Source organism: Equus przewalskii, chromosome 2 (genome assembly GCF_037783145.1).
Source record: "Equus przewalskii isolate Varuska chromosome 2, EquPr2, whole genome shotgun sequence".
Taxonomy (NCBI): Eukaryota; Metazoa; Chordata; class Mammalia; order Perissodactyla; family Equidae; genus Equus; species Equus przewalskii.
This window is the reverse complement of record NC_091832.1, coordinates 71281793-71302257: the sequence shown is the minus strand read 5'-3', so window position 1 is coordinate 71302257 and position 20465 is coordinate 71281793. Positions and strand designations below refer to the sequence as shown.

Sequence of the window (20465 nt, the reverse complement as noted above, 5' to 3'; positions counted from 1 at the left end):
GATAGTCTCAACTTGCCATGGATAATTGACAAAGCAGATAATTTATTTATAGATAACCAAGAATGCATTGAATGAATTAGAAATATGCTTCTGCATATGAATTCTCCTACACAGGCAAGTAAAGTCCCTCGGCAAAGTATTGATATTTTACAGCAGTTCCAGCCACTTTGAGTGAAGAATGGTCAATCTTCAATTATTCACTTATTCATTCATTTGTTCATTTATTTACTTAATCACTCTCTCAACAAATAATTTGTTGCATATGTACTATGTGAAATGTTATACATGGTGCTGTGAGAATTACAAAGACAAATAAGTCTCAGTCTTTGCCCTTCAGGGAGCTTATACTTTGACAGCTTATACATTGGATAACTGCACAACTAGCTAGAATCCAAGTTACCATGTGATGTGTGCATATCAAGTGCTGCTGTATGCAAGGGAGGGAAAGATATATACAGATTGGGGTGGGGGTAGGTGGTTAGAGCCTAATGGAAAATGTAGTGTATGAACTGGAATTGGAGGCTGGGTAGAATTTTGACAGACACAGATGGAAGTTTGTAGGATACTCCAGACATAGAAGATATATTCAGTGAATGCTTAGAGGTAGGACTGACCAGGTAACCGAGTCAACTATACAGCCAAGTTTGAAAGGAATGTGAAAGTTTGGGTAGGATTGTGGTGGGATGTCATGCTGAAAAATAAAGAAAGATTATGGAGAGCTTAAAATACATTTCTGTCATCTAGTGCCAACATTTATACACACACACACACACACACATGCACACGCACACAGGCACACACACAAAAAGCTTTAATTATATTCGGTTGGAGTGGGATTTCACTAAAGAATTTGAGTAAGAAGGTAAGATTATTAGAAAGTAGTCTGGTGTGTTACCTCAGAGATTAATAATAAAAAGATGAGAATATTATAATAGTCAAAGTCAGTAGTAATAAGAACAAGAACTAGTGTAATAGTGGGCGAATGGAAAAAGAGAACAAGAGATACTGTAAAAGTAAAGTTGGTAGAACTAAGACATCAACTGGGAAAAGGAGATAGGGATGAGCTGTGGGAGAATGGGAGTAAAGGACACACTAAACTGACTTCAGGGTTTAATTAAGGCTCCTCGGGAGAGATGCTCAAGATTAATCTGCTTACAGGGCCTCTGAGCATTTGTCAGTCACCACAGGTACCACTTGGAAACCATAATGTTCATAATTTAATTTTTAACTTAGTTATACTGTAAGGGGACAGTCACTGTAAAAAGCAAAAGGAAGTAGATTCATACTTTCTCATGAGCAGTAATACTATCTTGGATTTGAGATATTTCAATGATTAATCCTGTTAGAAAGATATTTTTCCAAATAGTGGTAGAATTTCCAATAACAAATAATTATGTCAAAGAATTATATTTGAAATACACCGTTCCCACTAGCAGGACAATTACAAATATATAATAATGTGGCTCCTTACTTCCTCTTTCCAATTCACATTTTCCTAGTGTGCAGTATATCCAGAATGATTCTGATACCATTTGGTTATCCCAAACATTTGTTTTGCAATCATAGGACAGAAAGCACAATTTTGGGGAGCTAAATTAAAATTCCTTATAAAAATAGAATCCTAAAACTTTTATTTTATTCAAAAACCCGATAGGATAGAATTTCCGTTTAAATAAAGACATCAAGGTATTTTTCTGATAGGTTTCATTCTTCAAAAGCTATGCCTATGAACTTATATCTTGTCATTAAGAGACATAACTGAAAACACTATAATTCTATTAAAAATTATTCGCATTAAAAAAGATTAGAAGGAAATATATCAAAATCCAAATACTGATTATCTATCCAGCTAATTAAGTTTAAATTAAAATAGTAGTTTTCTCTGTTTTTACAATTTGTTTACAATAACCACAACTACTGTAATAGTCACTAAAAGAAATACTAAAATAAACTAAAAAAAATACAAAGATTTAAGAACACTTTTCCAACTATACTCCACTTTCTTTTCTCTCATTCTCTAATAAGTTAACAAATTCATAAATATTTGATGGATTTATATGTTTGAACAACTTGGAAAAGTGCCATGTTTTATTCTCAGTAAATATGAATTGCTTTCCTGTTCTCTTCCTGTCCAGCCTCAGGAGCAGCCCTTGTCACATTTTGGTTACATAGCAACTGAAAGATTTATACTTACTGTCATTTATATTTTAGTATAAACTTGCAGGTGTAACCCTATCAGTTAGAGTCACCATTCTATGCCCAATATACTTCTTCACTGGGAGGGTGGAAAAGTACTAAGAATAGGACAAACTATCCTATTGTCCCACAGCTCAATCCCACACACATGCACCAATGCCAGGGATATCTTGTATTGTCTGAATTCTAAGTATATAAAACATGGTATTTCATGCCAGCTATGGTATACTTGTATGATCTATGCAAATATGTGTATTCGGCCATTCCATTTAGGTATATGATCTTTCTGCTTCAGTTTCTTTGAAGATAAAACCAATTTACCCTGTGGTTTGCTAGCTCAAAGGGGTCTCTTCAACTGCATCATTAGCATTTTCAACTGCTTGGATTTGTGGGTGTCTTTGAACTTTCTCAGTACTCATCACTGTCCATTGAGTCTTTCTCAATGCCTGGCCTTCATTTTATATTCCTGTAATTCATCACCTTTTGATCTTTCTCCTTTTTGGACAGAATTTTTCACTATGAAATAATCTAAATGATAAATTGAGATCATTTTTCCTCCACACTCAAAATGAAAGAATATCATTAATTATGCATGCTGATGTAATCATTTTGAATATCTCTTCCCTGTTATCTTTGCCTTTTTGTTACATCTCTGAAGGAACTGTCTTTATTTGAAGATAGGAGCAATAAAAATTTTTTAAAAGTATAACTTCAACATGGAGTTTAATGAAAAGTAAAGCAGAACATTTTTGTTTTGTTTTGTTTTGTTTGGGCTGAGGAAGATTTGCCCTGAGCTAATATCCGCTGCCTATCTTCTTTTTGTAGGGGGGCTGCCACCACAGCATGGACACTGACAGATGAGTGGTGTAGGTCCACACGCGGGAACAGAACCAGGGCTGGTGAAGTAGAGTGTGCCAAACTTAACCACTAGGCCACTGGGGCTGGCCCAGGTAGAACATTTTTTTCGTGCATAAACTACAAAAGAGCAAAATGCAAGTTCAAGTGTGAAAATCTCAGGGATGGTGTTGCATTAAACATGATGCAAGACCAATACAATAAAGAGTAGATCACTGTCATGACAAATTCTGTTTATTTTGTTTTTTCATGATTTATAGCTGATACGAAACGATAGTAATATTCCTTCACTTTCTTGATATTGAAGAAGAATGTGTATTTTTTTTAATGCACAAGGAAAGGGAAAAGGCAAAATTCTGTGCTTAATATTTAGAAACCTCTTGACTATTACTATAAGGAAAGCTGCTTTTTATTTTTAAATTATATTTTAATTTTCAAACATCTTAATGTGGATATTCTCTAAAGAAGTACTTGGTGAATATAAACTGCTAATACTTTCAGTTTGATTTCATACAAATAGCACTTTATTTGAGCCTAATTATAATAGCTTTAACTGTTACAGAAGAGTACATATCTATACACACATATACATATATGTTATAAACATCAACATATATATTTCATATCATTAAGAATATTCAAATTATATTCATGGATCACATTGATTCAGGGTTTGCTGGTTTCCATGCTTGATGCCTTAATGGCATTTGACAAAAGGCAGGGGAATGAAACCATTGTAAATGGAGCCACAGAAGTCTGTCTTTACTGCTGCAGCACATCACTGTGATAAATATATTTAAAATTAATCTGTGTGCTAACTCACCACTGGCAAAGGTATGAAGGGGGTGAACAACTGAACACATTTGTGAGCCTTGTTTTTGCACAGAGTAGAATTTGGCCTAAGATGTCTCCCAAGGGATGGTGAAGGATATAGCTGTGAGGTCAGGTGGGAAATTGGTACGAACGCTCTTCTAACTGGGTAGCACCAACCTACGGTTGTACTTTGTCACATTAGCTCAGTGTTTGGGAAGGTGGGTGGGGGTGGTGAGGAAGAAGAATCATATTCTCTTTTTTTCCTATTTTTCTGAGGCTCTTCCTAAGCAAATTTAAGATAACTTTACCCCAACCTTCTCTCTTCTTCACTAACAACATATTGTATATAGTAGAGCATGCAAAATGATCAAAAATATGTAAGCCATGACTTTTATGATACATCTCTGTATTTCTTATAAAATCAATAGGCTCTTGCAATAACGCATTTTATTTAAGACTAAAATGAAAATGAAACAAAACAAAATAAAAGCAAGCGTGATATAATTTTTAAAACCATCCTTGCAAGAATGTGCAAATTTTTATATATCATCATGGGAAATTAAGCATTTACACAAGAAAGGATTGATGTTGAGCTGTTTATCAAGAAAAAAGTGCAGGTTGCCAGTGAACACAGACATTTGTTTCTTTGACGTTCCCTTCACCACAAATACTGAATGTCCTGGGAGTTTTGGAGTTGGAGAAGCCATCTTTCTAAGCACTTATCTTGATGTAGCTTTCTACTTTCATGATAGCGTCATAACCCTGTCCTCTGCCAACACTTGATTGTCCAAGAAAGCGGACTGCCATGCAACACGTTTATTACCTGCAGGTAGCCAAGGATGTCATCCACTATATTGAAATGTTCTCATTATAAGGACTCATGAAAGAAATGTTGCTTAGTCCTTCCTCATTACAAGCAAAAGGTGTGTTTCATCTGACGACTTGGTTTGCTTTTCTGTGAATCCTGTTTCTTTCTTTGCTTTAGCCACTGTGCCTATGAAAATTAAACTTGTAGTAAATCTCCATATATGCATTTTTGTGGATTTAGTATTTTTCTACCCTTATTTTCATGTGTCCTAATTTTCTCAATTTCCTATTTTATCCTTTTGGAGTGTGTGTGTATAAATATGTGTGTGTGTATATATAGATATACATACATATACATACACACATATATACGTATATATAGTATGCCAAATCATTTAAAATAGAAAATCACCAAATACAAACTTATGCCATCTTCTTTATTTGCTTTGTATTTTGCTGTCCCTTTCGCACAGACTTGCATCAGGCTCCTTTTCCCTATACTCTAAACGCTCTATATGTACCCCATTGCAGCATGCACACACACTGTTACAATTGCCTTTTTCTTATCTGTAGTCTCTACCTCAGTGGCTCTCAACTTTAGCGTGCAGACTCACATAGGGGCCTGGTCAGAGTAGATGGCTGGGTCCCACTCCCAGAGTGTCTGATTTGATAGGTCTGAGTTGGCCCAGTAATTTGCGTGTTTAACATGTTCTTGCGTGATTCTGATGTTACTGGTGCAGGACTATAGTTTGAGAATCATGGATTTAGTTGTGGTTTTTTTCCCCTATAGTGTCATTTGAAAGTGAATTGCAACTAGATGAAAAATTTCAGGTTTAATCCAAGATGAAAGCTATTAAGAGCAACCCTACCTTCTATTTCAGCCAATAAAGTTGTCAAGTTTGAGAACAATCATCCCAAATGTTTTCAGGAGCTGAGAGGAAATAATTTGCGTCAGTTGCTCACCCGTAGGCTCCATTTTAGTGTGTTGAGATTTTAGAAGTTCTGCCAAGTGGACCTCCTGCCTGAAGTATGGTTCTTGCAATATGTGTATCTGCTGGGTGTCAATTTGTTCAGCCGAGATTGGGCAAAAAATCAGTGATTCTCAACGCTGGCTGTTCATCAGAATCATCTGGGACCCTTTTAAAAGTGTACCCACGCTGAGACATCATTTCCAGAGGGATCTGGATGGGGTCCTGGCAGCGACTTTTTTTTTTTTTAAAATTTCCCAGGAGAGTCTAACATATGGCCCAGATGGAGAACCACTGAGTGAGGTGATCTCTCTGGTTCCTTCCAGCTCCAACAGGTAGAATATTAAGGCCTTCAAATATTGATTGGAACCAGGACTCCTTTGATGCATGGGACATTTTGACAGTGTAAATGACAGTGTATATATGACAGTGTATATTTATCTAGTATCCTAATCCTTATTGTCGTGCATACAAATAAATCTGTTTTGCATTATTAAAAAATTCTATTTTATTCTAATTATTTTTTCTTTCTTTATTCCTTCTTTATTTTCTCCATTGTTACTATCTCTTAGTGTGACAAAATATTTTAATTTGGTTACCCCCTCAGAGATCTGTGAGTTAGCTTATATCAAAACATCTCTAGGGGCTGGCCCAGTGGCCGAGTGGTTGAGTCTGCAGGTTCCGCTGCGTCGGCTCAGGGTTTCGCTTGTTTGGATCCTGGGTGTGGACATGGCACTGCTCATCAAGCCATGCTGAGGCGGCGTCCCACATGCCACAACTAGAAGGACCCACAACTATGTATCGGGGGGCTTTGGGGAGAAAAAGGAAAAATAAAATCTTAAAAAAAAATCTCTAAAATAAAGACATCAGAATTTGTTAAGGTGAGGCTCAGAAAGACCAAATAAGAATAAAGTGGTGCCAGTTAGGCAGGAAATAAGGAGCTTTTCATTACCATTTGTTAGATAACCATGAAGGAAAGATGAAAGTTTTCAGTATAATGTCTAAAGTAAAATCCATCGCCAAGAAGCTTCCCAAATGCAGGAGCTCCTGTATTATGGCATTTTCAGTTCTGCATAAACCTAGGAGTGAATGAAGGGGAACTAATAGACTCCGGGGTCCTCCTTGCACCTGACAGAGGTGGGAAGGAGAGCATAGTGCTGAGTTTAAGACTGTCAGGGTGCTATGAACAAAAGGCAACTCACCGAGGCTGTTCCAGGGGCATTTTAATTTCAGAACCAAATTAGACACCGGTATTTAAATTTACCTGATTTAAATTAAGATTTTTTGTCTGAGGACGATTGCAGAAGATTTGAAATGAATGTATAACTACTCTACAGCAGTTATAAGGAAGATGAGAACCTAAATGTGGTAATTAGAAATGGAGGAAATATTCAAGCTATAAATAAATTCTTAGATATAAATCATGATTTGATAGCAACAAGCACTGTACCCAATATTCAGCAGTTTATATACACAGTGTTTATACTCTGTTAGCAAAAATGTATGTGTTTAAAAATAAATTTATGTGACTGAGAGAAGAGATAGAGTGTTTTTCTCCTTCTTTGTTTTTTTTGAGACAGAAATAATTGCATACTGCCAAACAGATATAAGTTCATTAAAGGAAGCACTTAGTTTAAAATAACTGTAATCCTGAACACATTTTCTTTTTAAATTAAGAAGTAGACAAACTCTAATTCCTCCTTATTCAGTATTTTGCACTTTGTTATAATTCAGTAATTAACAAACTTAGAAATTACCAAAGCAAAGATAAATGTAACAAATAGAAATAGCTTTATAATATGTAAATACTGACTTTCCACCTGAAGGAGCATCATACTTCTACTGACTTTTGCCTGAAGCTTTCTGAGGTTCGAAAATTCCTAGTTGAGATTCAAATCCACTTTAAGATGATTTTAGGAGCAGAGAAATGTCTATTGTTTTTTCCTTTCTAAAAGCACAACTTGTTAAGTAATTGGCCTACAGAAGACATGCTATTTCCAAAAATCAGAGTGACTTGCTTAGCCAGATTAGAAGGTAATTAATCAATCCACTTGGTTTTGGTCGTATAAGATAATTTACTAGTCAAGACAATCAGTATTATTGATGATACTGTCATTCCATTCCTGGAAAGATAATCTCTCAAATTGAGAACAATTACAAAAGAAAACCTGCTAAGAACAAAGCATGTCTTTGAAAGGTATATATATAAAAAAGACATAAAACACTATGTCTACAAGCCTTTCAAGTTATTTTTCTCATAAAATTTCGTGTGTGTGTGTATGCATATACATACATATATACACATGATATATGTATATATATATCAGTGTCTTAATTCATTGTTTTTGCTTATTCAAAATACAAATTAGTGAGATAAATGCTGATAGACTGTGTGAAATCACACTAAATATTTATAACATTAAAATATAGTGTTATAAACTTTTTTCTTTCTTTTGTTGGAGAACCTTTACTTTGTAAAATAAAGTAGTATAGTGTATATCTGAATTTTTACTGAGGACTGCAATGAATAAAATTATTCATTTCAAGGAAAGAAATTAGTTCTAAAACATAGTGTCATACCAGTTATGTATACATTTGCAATACACATCATTTTTTCTCATTTTCTGATCATACAAATGAAGAGAGCGCCATTTTACCCTTCCCAAGTTTGACCACTCCAGATAGAGAGAAAGGAAGAGTTGCAAGTGAGACCTTGTGACTCTATCTTGAGTAACCGCAAGTAACTCTCGTCTGGCAGGTTACCAACAGTGTTCCCACCTCTATTTCCTACCAACTCAGCTGTTATTAAAATGAAGAGGAGAAAAGTTGTTATTAATTCCTACAAGACTCAGGACTCAGCAAAACAAAGGCAAAGGCATAAGGAAGAGAATAAATTTGTGAACTTTCTTAAGAGTCTGTTGCTTCTTGGAAATGAATGCTTCTCATTAGGTCATTTAGAATGACCTTCCTTACCAGAATATTGAAGACTCTGAATGGACTTTGACAATACAACATCAGTCTTGTTTTTGTACAGAAAAAGAAATAGAAAGAAGTAGCAGAATACACAACAAAAGTAAGAAAAAAATCTATTACCGAATGAATATAAATCTGGGACTAATAGGTAGAAAACACAAGGACACAGGCTGATTAAATATTAAAAAGAATGTTTTCACAATTAGAGACTCTGAGAGGAAAGAGGCTTCCCCAGGAAATAATATGTCCAAGGAAGAGACAGATGATAACATGTGCTGATGTTCCAAGGCTCTTCAAAGAGTAGATGGGAAAGTGACCTACACGGTCTACGGATCTATGAACCCAGGCTTCCCAATGACTATAATCCTTGCCTGAAAGGTTAAGGTAAAGAGAAGTACTTTTTTTTTTCTCTGAATAAATATTGAGAGCAAAACTACTCACTGAAATGTTATTTTACTTTAAATATCTTATTCGTAAAGCGTACATCTTAGTTTTTAAATTTCAAGTTTATCTGGGGATACATATAGAAAATTGTACTAAACGTGAAATGTGGATGTTTCATGCTATCAGCCCCTTAGGTTTATGTTCAGTTACCTTCTTTGGTTGTATCTGCATTTAAATGATGCACTGCAGAGGTAAATTACACTTCCTGCAGTTTGTGGTCACATAGACTGATAGTTATGAACTTCAACAGAACTTTCAATAATGCTTTTCTATCTTGCTATGTTTAGCATTGACAGACTTAGCAAAATATACAGGATGCCCAGTGAAATTTGAATTTCAGATAAACAACAAATACTTTTTTAGTATGAGTGTGTCCCAATGAAAAATTATTTGTTGTTTATCTGAAATTCAAATTTCACTGGATGTTTGACCCTGCAACCAACTCCTTACTCTACAAGACTATCAAAAAGAAACTTTTATAATCTGTAGATTTACATTTGTCCACGTCTATCATTTCCTCTTTTACTTCTTTTGCAAAGAAAGACATATCTATTTTCCTTGCCATGGCAATACTTCTATTCTGGGCTTTGGGTCCCATCCTTTCCTACCTTCTCTGTGGGAATTTAATAAATAAACAATCTTCTCAGTTTTTTGCATCTTCAACTTCTCTCTCTGTCTCTCTGAGCTCAAGGATTCTCTAAATTGAAAACAAAAACAGGGGGCCAGCCCCGTGGTGTAGTGGTTGTTTGTGAGTTCTGCTTTGGTGGCCCAGGGTTCATGGGTTCGAATCCTGGGCGCAGACATATGCACTGCTTATCAGGCCATGCTGAGGTGGCGTCCCACTTCGAAGAAGATTGACACAGATGTTAGCTCAGTGACAATATTCCTCAAGCAAAAAAAAAGAGGAAGATTGGCAGCAGATGTTAGCTTAGGGCCAATCTTCCTCACCAAAACGAAAACCGAAAGACAAAAATAGGCTCCCTAATTCATCTCTCCCTCCAGTTATCGCATTCTCTTTTTCCTTCACACACTCCTGGGTTTTCATCTGCCTTTTGGGCTATTCTGCTCCTTCTCTCTGTTGGCTTCTTTTCCTCTTCCAGGGCCATTAAATGTTGCTATTCCACAGGGTCCTTCATCTCCTCATCCTTTCAGTTGACAAATTTTCCATGGGAGATATTGACAGTCACGACCTATGTGCTCAAGACTTCCTAATCTTCATCTAATGTCAACTCTAGACCCTTCTGAACTCTAGATCCTTATATACACCTGCCTTCTGGATATATTTCTTTGGATATTTGTCTTGCACGTCAAAATATCATGTCTAAAACTGAACTCACCTCCTTTTAAATCTGTCCGTCAAACAGTGTGTTCTCTCAATAGTAAATGGTACTATAATCTACCCAGTTGTCTAAATAAAAAACTTGAGATACGTATGTAATTTATCATCAAGTCTTGTTTAATTTCCTTTCAAAATCCATCTACTTCTTTTTATTCTCACAGCCTCCAAAACCTCTTCCCTGGGATACAGCGATGCCTTCCTAACCCATTCCCTTAGGCTTCAGTCTTGCCCTCTCCAATTTATTTTCCCAAAGCAGCTTGAGTGATCTTCCAAAACACAAAAGTGACAGTGTCATTCTTTCACTTAAGTTTCCCCTTGTCATTAGAACACAATCCAAACTCCTAACTGTGGTTGATAATGAACCTCATGGTTGGCTGCCATTCCTCTCCTGCCGCTCTCTGCTAGAACACACTGAGATCCTTCTGCGCCATATCTCACTCATCTCTGGGTGTTCACACTTGTCATATCCTTTTCTTGGAACAGGTTATCTCTTCTCTTTGCTTGACTTACTCTTACTTCTCCTTTGGATTTCTCTGTAATTATTACTTCCTCAGGAAATCTGCTTTGTTCTACCAGATGCAATGTGTTACTTCAGCTTCACTTATGGATTTTTTTTCTTTTACATCTATTTATTTATTTATTTGTCTTACCAACTGGAATGTAAGTTCATGAGGGATGGAACTAGTACTGTATTTCTCACTGTATTTGTAGCTTCTAGAACATTGCCTTGATATAGAGTAAATTCCCAATAAATAGTTGTTCAATATGTGAATGAATGAATAAATGAGGACACAAGTATGATGGTATGGATAAAAATGGTCCATTGTAGGCACAATTTTCCTAGGAGCTAAGGCCTATTATTCAAAAATTATCTAAATCAATCTTATAAATGCTAGTGCTTTGTCAAAAAGCCTGATCCTGTTGCTCTTGAAAAGTAGTCTTCTGCTATGAACATTTTGCGTTGTAGAAATTTTCTCTACTTTCCCACACCTAGTTTAAAGTTATTGCAACCATCAAGAATTAAACAAGTCAAAATATAGACTATTTTTAGTATTTTCTAATCCAATTTTTCCTCAAAAATTTTTCTTAAGGAAAAAATGAGAATATGCATATTGAAGGCTATAGCAAAACAATATAAAGTAAACCTTCAATCTCACCACCCAACCCACACTAGAACTAGAACATTAACAGGAGTTATTATTTACTTTTGGGATCTTCTTCTTTTAAAGAAACCATTGGTGGAATTCAGTCTTCCTGATTTGTTTTACCCTGCAATACCCAATTTCCATTATCGTCCCCATGGTTTTGCAAGTCTTCTCTCTTAGCAATCACTGATTACAAAGCCATTCCAAAAGTTGTTTGAGCAATTGCTAAATGCTAGAACTCTTCTGAGTAGTGGATGTGGCACAAAATAGGTGTAAGATATGATTCCTATATTCAAGGAACTTACTCTAAAGGGAAAAGAGAACTAACACATGTGAACTACTAGAGAATAACTGAGTAGTAAATATGTAATATTGACTATATAGGTGATGATAATTCCAAGGAAGAAAAGGTCACTGTGGATCAGAGTAGTCTGGAAAAGCTTCATGAAAGAGGATAAAAATGAAGTGAATATTGAAGCATATTTAAATATGGGCATTTGGAGAGGAAGAGAAAGACATTTAGGAGGGGGAAAGCTGCATTTGATGATAGTTGAGTGGTACTGGGTTTTTTTTTCTGCTCCTAATTCTTTTCTCACTTCTGGTACTGGTACTGTTCTTTTTGCTGTTGAAATGTCCTTTCCACAATTCATAAGGTTCTAGAGGGGTTTCTAAGAGCCACATTTTAAATCCAACCTTCCCACTCAAGGACTTGGTCCAAGCCCCTGGTGACAGTGATTAGCTCAAGGACATAACCTAGGGCAGGCTAATTATAGTCCATCCCTGGGATTTCATGTGTAACTGCTTGCAGAGAACATTTCCCTTTTCTGTTAAGCCGCTACTGGTAAAATGTAAGCCCGAAGCTACCTCTGTCCACACTGTCTCTTTTCTCAACTATACAAAGAAAGCTTGTCTGCAGTTGGGAAAATGAGAAAAACACACAGAGAAGGACAGAGAGAGTGAAAGAACCACACTGTTTGAATTTCTGGAGCCCCTGAAGCCATCTGTAAACCTGGATTTTCTATTTCTGTGACTAATACATCCTTTTCTTGCTTAAGCTCATTTGAATTGATTACCGTCAATTTTAACCTGTTATAAGAGTCCTGACCCAAACAAGTAGCAGGCAAAAGTGTGGATGCGAAGAGAGAACAGAAGTGTAGAGAGGGACCAAAATGGGACATTGGCAACAAGAAAGAAGGCAAAGATCAAAAGCAGGATCTGGAGGAGGAAATGCCAGGACTGGATTGGAGACTGGATATATCCTATGCAGAAGAAAAGTAGTTAAAAACTGGAAATTCAGGGGATCTGTGGACTCACTGACAGAAATGGGAGTAGCTGGGAAGAGGAAGTGGATTTGAAGGGAAATAATAGCCAAACCCCGACATCTGAGTTCTTGGTAAATTTGGGACTTTGTCAGTCTCTGGTTTTAGTGAGACAACCCACACTACACTGGTATGACAGTATAAAATATGGGAAAGGAATCTAATTATGCTTTCTGTCAGCATTCAATAGAATATGACAGAAAACGATAATCATGCTTCCCAAACTCATCCTTTCAATGACTTTTTCTCTTTTCTCTTCCCACTTAAAGCCTGTGGAGAATTTGTAGTATAGAACAGTGGTCCTCAAAATGTGGTCCCTAGATCAACATCTGTATCTCCTAGGAATATTTTAGAAAGGCAAATTCATAGGGTCAACTCCAGAGGAAGGGAATCAGAAACTCTGGGGGTGGATCCAGCAATCCGTATTTTAACAAGCCCTATGGTGGATGCTGATGTCCACTAAGGTTGTGAACTGCTGGTGTAGAGTATTCTTTACATGTTGCCTCCATAGCAGGTGAGGTAATCCACCACTTAGTGCTATGATTTCACATAGTAAGAATGATTCCTTTAGAAAAATTCATTTTCCCTAAATCTATTCCTTCAGAAACTGTGTTGAGTATGCGCTATCTGCCAGGCACTATTCCAAGCACTGTGGACACTGCAGTGAACAAATCTCATGCAGTCAATCAAAAAAATACCTACACGTTAGCTAGTAATAACAAATTATGCTCTGGAAGTGACTCCCAGGGGACCTGCGTGTTGGTTAGGGAATCACGAAAGTATCCCTAAAGAAATGACATTTAAATCAAGAAAGAATGACTGGAAGTTAGTCTAGAGAAGGGCAGAAGGGGTAATGTGAAGGCATTCTAGGCCCTGAAAGGGGCAGGCTTGGGTTCTTTCAGCGAACTGAAGACAGACCAGCATGAACAGGTCATTGTTAATGATGGGCGTTGAAGCTGGAAAGGCAGATCTGATAGATAGATCATGCAATATGACTTGTAAATCATGTGGAAGATTTTGAACTTTTCACTGAGAGCAATTAAGGGGCCATTGAAAAGTCTCAAGCATGGGCTAACATGATCTAATTCATGTTTTTTTAAGGTAATTTTTTTCTATTAAAAAGGCAAAGCCTTTCCCACTACACAACTGTGGGTGCAATAGCATGATGATTTAAATTCCCTGTAAGTCATGATTGGCTAATAGAGAAATGTTGTCTGAATAAGGCTTTGATGAGGGTGGGAAAGGGGGTAGAGTGTCCACGTGGCGACTAAGTGCCAGGAACAGAAAAGGAGGAAGGGCTTAGGAGCTTCTTCTGCTTTGTGGTTGTGGCTGAGACTGGTCCTGCCTATGCATGTCTGAAGCAGCAGGAGTGCAAGTTCACAGGCAATTGCTGCTTCTCTCATGGGGCATCTTCCTCCTCTACACAGAGGACCCTGGTGCTCAGGCTGTGTCCATCTGGAGGCTTTTTTCCTACAGAGGATCTCCTTTAGAGATGTCATTCACTTTCCAGGCCTCATGGTCACCTCCCTGAGAATGATACCCAAATCTACATGTCCTCCTGGCCTTTACAAGATTTTCATTTTTAATACCTTTGTGCTATTGCCCTGTGCTAATACATCATGTTAACAATAAATGTAAATACGCAGTTGTTTAGTGTTGGCCTGTGTGTAGTTCACCAGTGCTTGAAAATTTATACACACCCAGCCCTGACTGCTCTCTTGCATTTCAGTGACGTGTCTCATAGTGTCTGCTGGACAGCTGACCCTAAAATGTCATTCTAACTACAGATAGCCTGCCTGTCATTGAACTCATCATATCCTTCCCAAATCAACTTGCCTCTGACCTCTTCTGCCTTTGTCCGTAACATCAGCATTTACTGCCTCCCAAGTTCCAAGGTTTGGAGTCATCCTTGACTCCTTTGTTTTATCTTCTCACCAATTCCAAGCACTAAGATTGTTCTATTCACCTGGTGGAATGCCAGTATGCCGTTTGTTCCTCTCTTTGATTAGCCTTTATCATCCTAGTCCTACTTACCTCAAAGTGGGATAGTTCTACCATATCACAACTAGTTCTCCTAACTTGAAGTTGCTTTCCCAGTACACCCTCAGGGACGCTGTGACTACTCTGCATATAATATTCTTCATCTAGCCTATTTTATTTAGCAAAGGCTGTCTGTATTATTTCTTGCAGTGGAATCTTCTTTTTTTTCTTAAGGGAATATTATGTAGAATCTCATTATATAAAAGAGATAATCATGAAGCTTCTCTGGTTGAAGATGGGCTAAAAGGAGCACAATCCCCTTGATCTGTCCTCAGGTTTTGAAGCAGCCTCTTTGGCACCAAGAGGCTCATCAAGGCAGTTTGAAAACAAGGATGCACAGAATAGAGTTAAACCTCTTGGGGGGATATATATGTTTTCTTCATGATGTCTTTTTTAAAAAAACTGTAGTTGTTATCAATCTATGCTAATCCTCCAACCTAGTCACACAAGTTTATACAAAATTCTTAAGTGCACAGTGTCATTCCTTCATCCCCGTTTGGGCTCATGGTATTTCCCTTGCTTTGAGTGCCTGGAGTGCCAGCCATTCATCTCTGCCAATCTAAATTCTACTTTTCTCAGTCCCAATCCCACTTCTTAAGGCATTCCCGGATTGTTCCAGCTCTCAGTGATTTTTCTTTCTCCAAATTCCTGCAGTATTCTTCTGTTTAAATTCACTCTGAACTATCTTGAACTTTTTATCTTTTCAGGTGTGCATTCAATTTCTCCCAATAGATAATAGGATGCTTAAGGGAAGAATCAAGTCTTTTGTCACTTTTTATCATCGGCATCTAGTATTATACACTACCCATAGTATTTGCTTTGTGGGTGTATTTTGGTGATAATCCACAGCAAGAAAGAATAACTATAGGCCCATTGATTCCACTTTCATTAATAGAAGTCTGAGTTAAATATCCTGTCTTTGAAATGTCCCTCCAAAGCAGTGTTTCTAAGTTAGGAGAACCAGACACTATGACTAACTGCAAGCATTACTTTTTCCTCCAATTACCATTAAGTCTACAACTACCTTCTTTGACTGTCTTTCATTAAATTATGTTGGAAGTAGATCTGGGGAATAACAACAGATGGGTACAAGTTGGGAGTTCTTAGTCTAGACTAGAAAGGGTGTTTTATTCCATCCCCCAACATTCTAGCTAAGTCACACTTAAATTATATTAAAAAGATGACAAGAAACTTATATTAATATGTAAATCAAATGGTGTTGTTTCTCTTTTAAATCCTTTGGCATGTTTTCCATGGCCCTCAACACTTGTTGATCCTCATCTCCACCACCCATCCCCCTCACTCACCACACCCTGGCCACCACAGCCAGCTTTCAGTTCCCTGGATTGCTAAACTCCTTCCCTCCTCCTGGCTTCATGTAGTGGCACTCTGCCTGGATGCGCTTCTCTGTTTTTCCCTTGATCAATTTCTGTCATTCTTTGAGCCTCAGCCATCTTGTCACTTCATTAAGAGAGTTCTCTGATCTCCCAGAATAGGTAAAGCTTCCTTGTTATATGTTCTCATAATCCTTATCACAATTGTAACTATATATTAACCATGAAATCATTTGTTTTGTGTCTGTTGTCCCCATCAGACTATAAACTCTAAGATGTCAAAGACTATACAAATCTTATGCAATATATTTCAATGCCTAGAATTAAGCCTGATGCATAATAGATGCTTGAATGAATAAATGAATGAGCATTTTAATAAATGAGTAAATGAAGGACTGTCTTATAAAACTTTCAGAGACACAAACCATTCTAATATTATGTAAATTCACAGCTTAATTCTCCTTCTTGTCCTGCTCTGAATGGACATAGGCAGCATTCTCTGGGTCACGTGATTCACAGGAAACACACAGTTTTATAAAGTAACTTCAACTTTCATATAAACAAGCCCAAACAACCAAGCATTATGCAACAAAAACTTCCCTTGTTCCCAAACAGAATCCAATCAACTTAAATGACTGAATATAATAGTAAAACTTAAAAGCATTTGTTTTGTTTAAAATTGTCTCATTTGTGCATCCTAGCGTGGATATTTCTATAATTCTTTTTAACATTGTTATTTTGAAAATGTATACAGTTGGGTAAAACATATAAGAACACAGTCTTATAGCTGTGAAATGTCTACATGTTGAAACCTTTTAGTACATGATTATTTCTAAAGTTAATGTGGTCTCTTTCCCTGAAGGTTCCAGCACCCCACTGATACGTCCGTGACCTGTTTCTGTGTCCTTGCAGTCTTGAATTACCCTGCTGAGTCAGACAACTGGAGAACGAATTAGCACTGACTGCAGAGGAGATTTTTCTGATACAAAAATCTGACCTTAAAACTCCAAGCCTTGAATATCTTTCTGTCAGGGTGCTAACAGTTCACCAAATTTGCACTGAAGAGTCTAAGGTTTCACACTCTCATATTTCCTCCAGTCTTGTCTTAACTAGAACAAGTGAAAGATTCAACTGGTTTATCAGTTCCTTTACCAGGACAAATCATTATTCAATTAAAACAAGGGGAAAGGGGAAATCTAATTCCATTCTGGAACAGCTTTCAAATCCACAGACATTTCCACATTGTTCTTCTCAAACCCACCTTTTCTTGTTTTATCACCTCACATGCAATCAGACAATAGTATGAATAAACGTCATGTTTTGAGGGTAGGGACCAAACACACAGCTCACTCACGGCAGGAGGAAATATATTTGGATGGCATCAAGTTTTCCTCTACAGTGACTGACCTGCATACTTTTAAATTATCAGACTCATCATCGTAGGCGGCAGGAGGCTTCTGAACAGAGTTATTCACCTGGAACCCCGCATCATCCACATACTTGCCGCCTTCCGTTACTGCCAACATTTCAGGGCTGGAATCTGCTTCTGAAAATCTCTTCTTGATTGTTTCGTTTTGCCTAAGACTATGCAAGAGCTGAGGATCCCTGTGGTGGTATCTGCCTTTGCTTTCCACATGGTTCCTTGAGGATTTCTTAATCTGAAAGGATTCTCTCGGTGGGGAGAGACTGTCTTCTGGGTAGCTTGTGCCTTTTCCCCTGCAGAGATTTAAAGAGCAACTCTCACAGTCAATCAGCTCTTGTGGCGTTTTGCCTGTGGATCCCAAATCTACCAGATCAATTCCACTAGGAGCAGAAGATCCATCCAAGTTTCCATATGGTTTATGATTATTTCTCCTTCTTCTTCGTGACATTTGGAATTGAACATGGGCCCTCCTTTTTGCCTGAATCCAATGACTCTCATCTGCAGAAGATGAATCTGAAGAATCTGTGTAAAGTTCACTCCATTTGGGGCTTGAGATTTGGAGATGAAAATCATTTCTTTTCCCCTTGGTTTGTTCTTCTGCATGCTCATATCTCTCAGAGGCCCTTCTCCTCCTTCTAGGCCTCTGTTTTACTAATTTCTTACCCGACTCCTTCCTAGCAGGGCTCAGCGCCATGACAGGGGTGCAATGCTCAAATGCATCTTCTGACATGTCATGCAAGATGGCAGATCTAGACAGAGCAGCAGGCAAAGGATGGGAAATGGGAATGGAGAGGAAAGTCATGGGAAAACAGAGAGAGAGAATGATGAAAATGATAGCATGGCCCAGAAGTTGGTAAATAAAGATCAAATGAAGAAAATGCACTAAAGGAAAAATAAAATCAAGCCAGCATAAATTAATGGACAATGTAAGGCAGAAGCAAGAGCCACACAGTCTCAGAATGTAAAACAAGAATACAAAACACTGTTCTAAAGATCTTTGAATAGGATCATTTGCTGAGCACTTACCTGCAGATGTCCTGAGTGGATGGACAGACAGACAACCTTGACTGGCTCCTGGGAGCTGTCCCTGTTGTTGGGCTGCTTGCCTGGAGAAACAAGTTAGATAATTTGGCATCTTGGTTAAGGTAATACATGGTCGATATCTTGCTTTTTTTCCACATATTTAAAAAATTACAACAAACGTGGCTGCCGGTCATGTTGCTCATAAAGCAGCTCACAGAATATAGGAAGTTAGAGGGTTCGTTTTGCAAAAGTAAAACTATTTTGAGGAACTTGGAACAGCTGAGATGCTGTACCACTTTGCTATTGCTTCATTTATGAGAGAGGAAGATGATTCCACAAGTTTCCATTCTGTTTACAGTAAACATTTGAGTGGAATGGCTCAATTTGCCTTGGAAACAAGTGGGTAACACACGGATAGCCTATGAAATAAAGAACATAAAGGCTGTTTTGTGACAAGGGTGATAGTAATCTGAGAAGCCTAAATAATCAAATCACCATTAGACTGCTAGATACTGCCCGGAGTTAACATTATGTCACATAAGTCCCCATGAGAGAATATATTTGAAAACACTTTGTAATGTTTAAAAGCCTGAAGTTATTATTATTTCATCATTGAAACCAATAAAATTTATCCATTGCAACATTATTGATCTCTCACATCTTTTAACTCTGTGACCATACTGAGCCTGAGAATAAACGAGCCTGAAATAATTCAGATTGTTAGCACAAAGTCGAGAACATTTCACTAAACTCCTACGTTTGAAACACAGCATTTTCTTGACTCTATTTGACGTCTTTAACCTGTTGTATTTAATACAGATGATGATGATAAGTCAAAAGCTAGAAGGTATTGAGAATTTACTGCGTGCCAGGCATTGTGCTGTGGCTTTATCTATTGTCTCTTTAAATCTTTAATAATCTGACAAGTGGGAAGTAACAATAACTAACAGTTTTGAGTGAATATTATGTGCCAATCACTGTTTAAGTAATTTTTATATGTTCACTCATTAATACAAGAAATGTATGTGGTAAATATTATAATTTTTTCCGTGTTATAGATGAGGAAACTGAGAAATTGGTGCTGCTCCTTACGAGCAAGTGTTAGAGCAGAGATGAGGAATCTTGCTCCTCCATCTGTTCTTTTATCCACCTGGCAAACCAGTTCTCTTCCCTTACACAGGAGGAGGCCCAGGGAGTCCTAGCTCCAGATTCAGGCCAGTCTGACTGCACAGAAAAAATACACAATTCTGCCACCAAGAAAAGAACAGTACAGGTAGAAAGATGAACTCCAAATTTCAAAGTAGTTTTAAAACTTCCTGTATTAGAGATATAGAAAGACAATTGTAGGATCCAGAGAAAGAGAAACTGATTCTAACTCAAGAGATCAGAAAAACTTTCAAGAGGAGGCATGGTAGGCTGAATAATACTCACCTCCCTCCCCGAGAGGTCAACATCTTAATCCCAGGAATTTGTGAATATGTTTCCTTATGCAACAAAAGGGACTTTGCAGATATGATTTAGTTAAGGATCTTGACGTGGGGAGATTTGTCTTGGACTACGTTGGTGGGCTCAATGTAATTATAAGGATCCTTATAAGAGGGAGGCTGTAGAGTTAGGGTCAGAGAGAAAAGATGGAAGGATGGGAGCAGAGGTCAGAGAGGAAGGAAGATTCTACCCTTCCGACTTTGAAGAAAAAGCCAGGGGGCCCTGACCAAGAAATGCAGGAGGCATCTAGAAGCGGGAAAAGGCTAGGGAATGGGCTCTCCTCTAGAGTTTCCAGAAGGAA

The 20465-nt window shown here is 37.5% G+C and overlaps 1 protein-coding gene across 10 annotated transcripts in view; it reads right to left on the bottom strand.

Annotated features, from left to right (window-relative positions):
- Window positions 1-20465, bottom strand: part of MARCHF1 (membrane associated ring-CH-type finger 1) — a 755838-nt gene that overhangs the window by 62652 nt on the left and 672721 nt on the right. For 6 of the 10 annotated variants that reach the window (XM_070608408.1, XM_070608432.1, XM_070608418.1 and 3 more), the window contains 2 exons: window positions 18683-18762; window positions 17641-18405 (listed from right to left, as the gene is read on the bottom strand). In XM_070608408.1, the coding sequence (XP_070464509.1) occupies window positions 17641-18405; window positions 18683-18762 (845 nt within the window). The remainder of the gene's footprint in view (window positions 1-17640; window positions 18406-18682; window positions 18763-20465) is intronic. The other 4 variants (XM_070608438.1, XM_070608450.1, XM_070608440.1 and 1 more) reach the window with 1 other exon arrangement.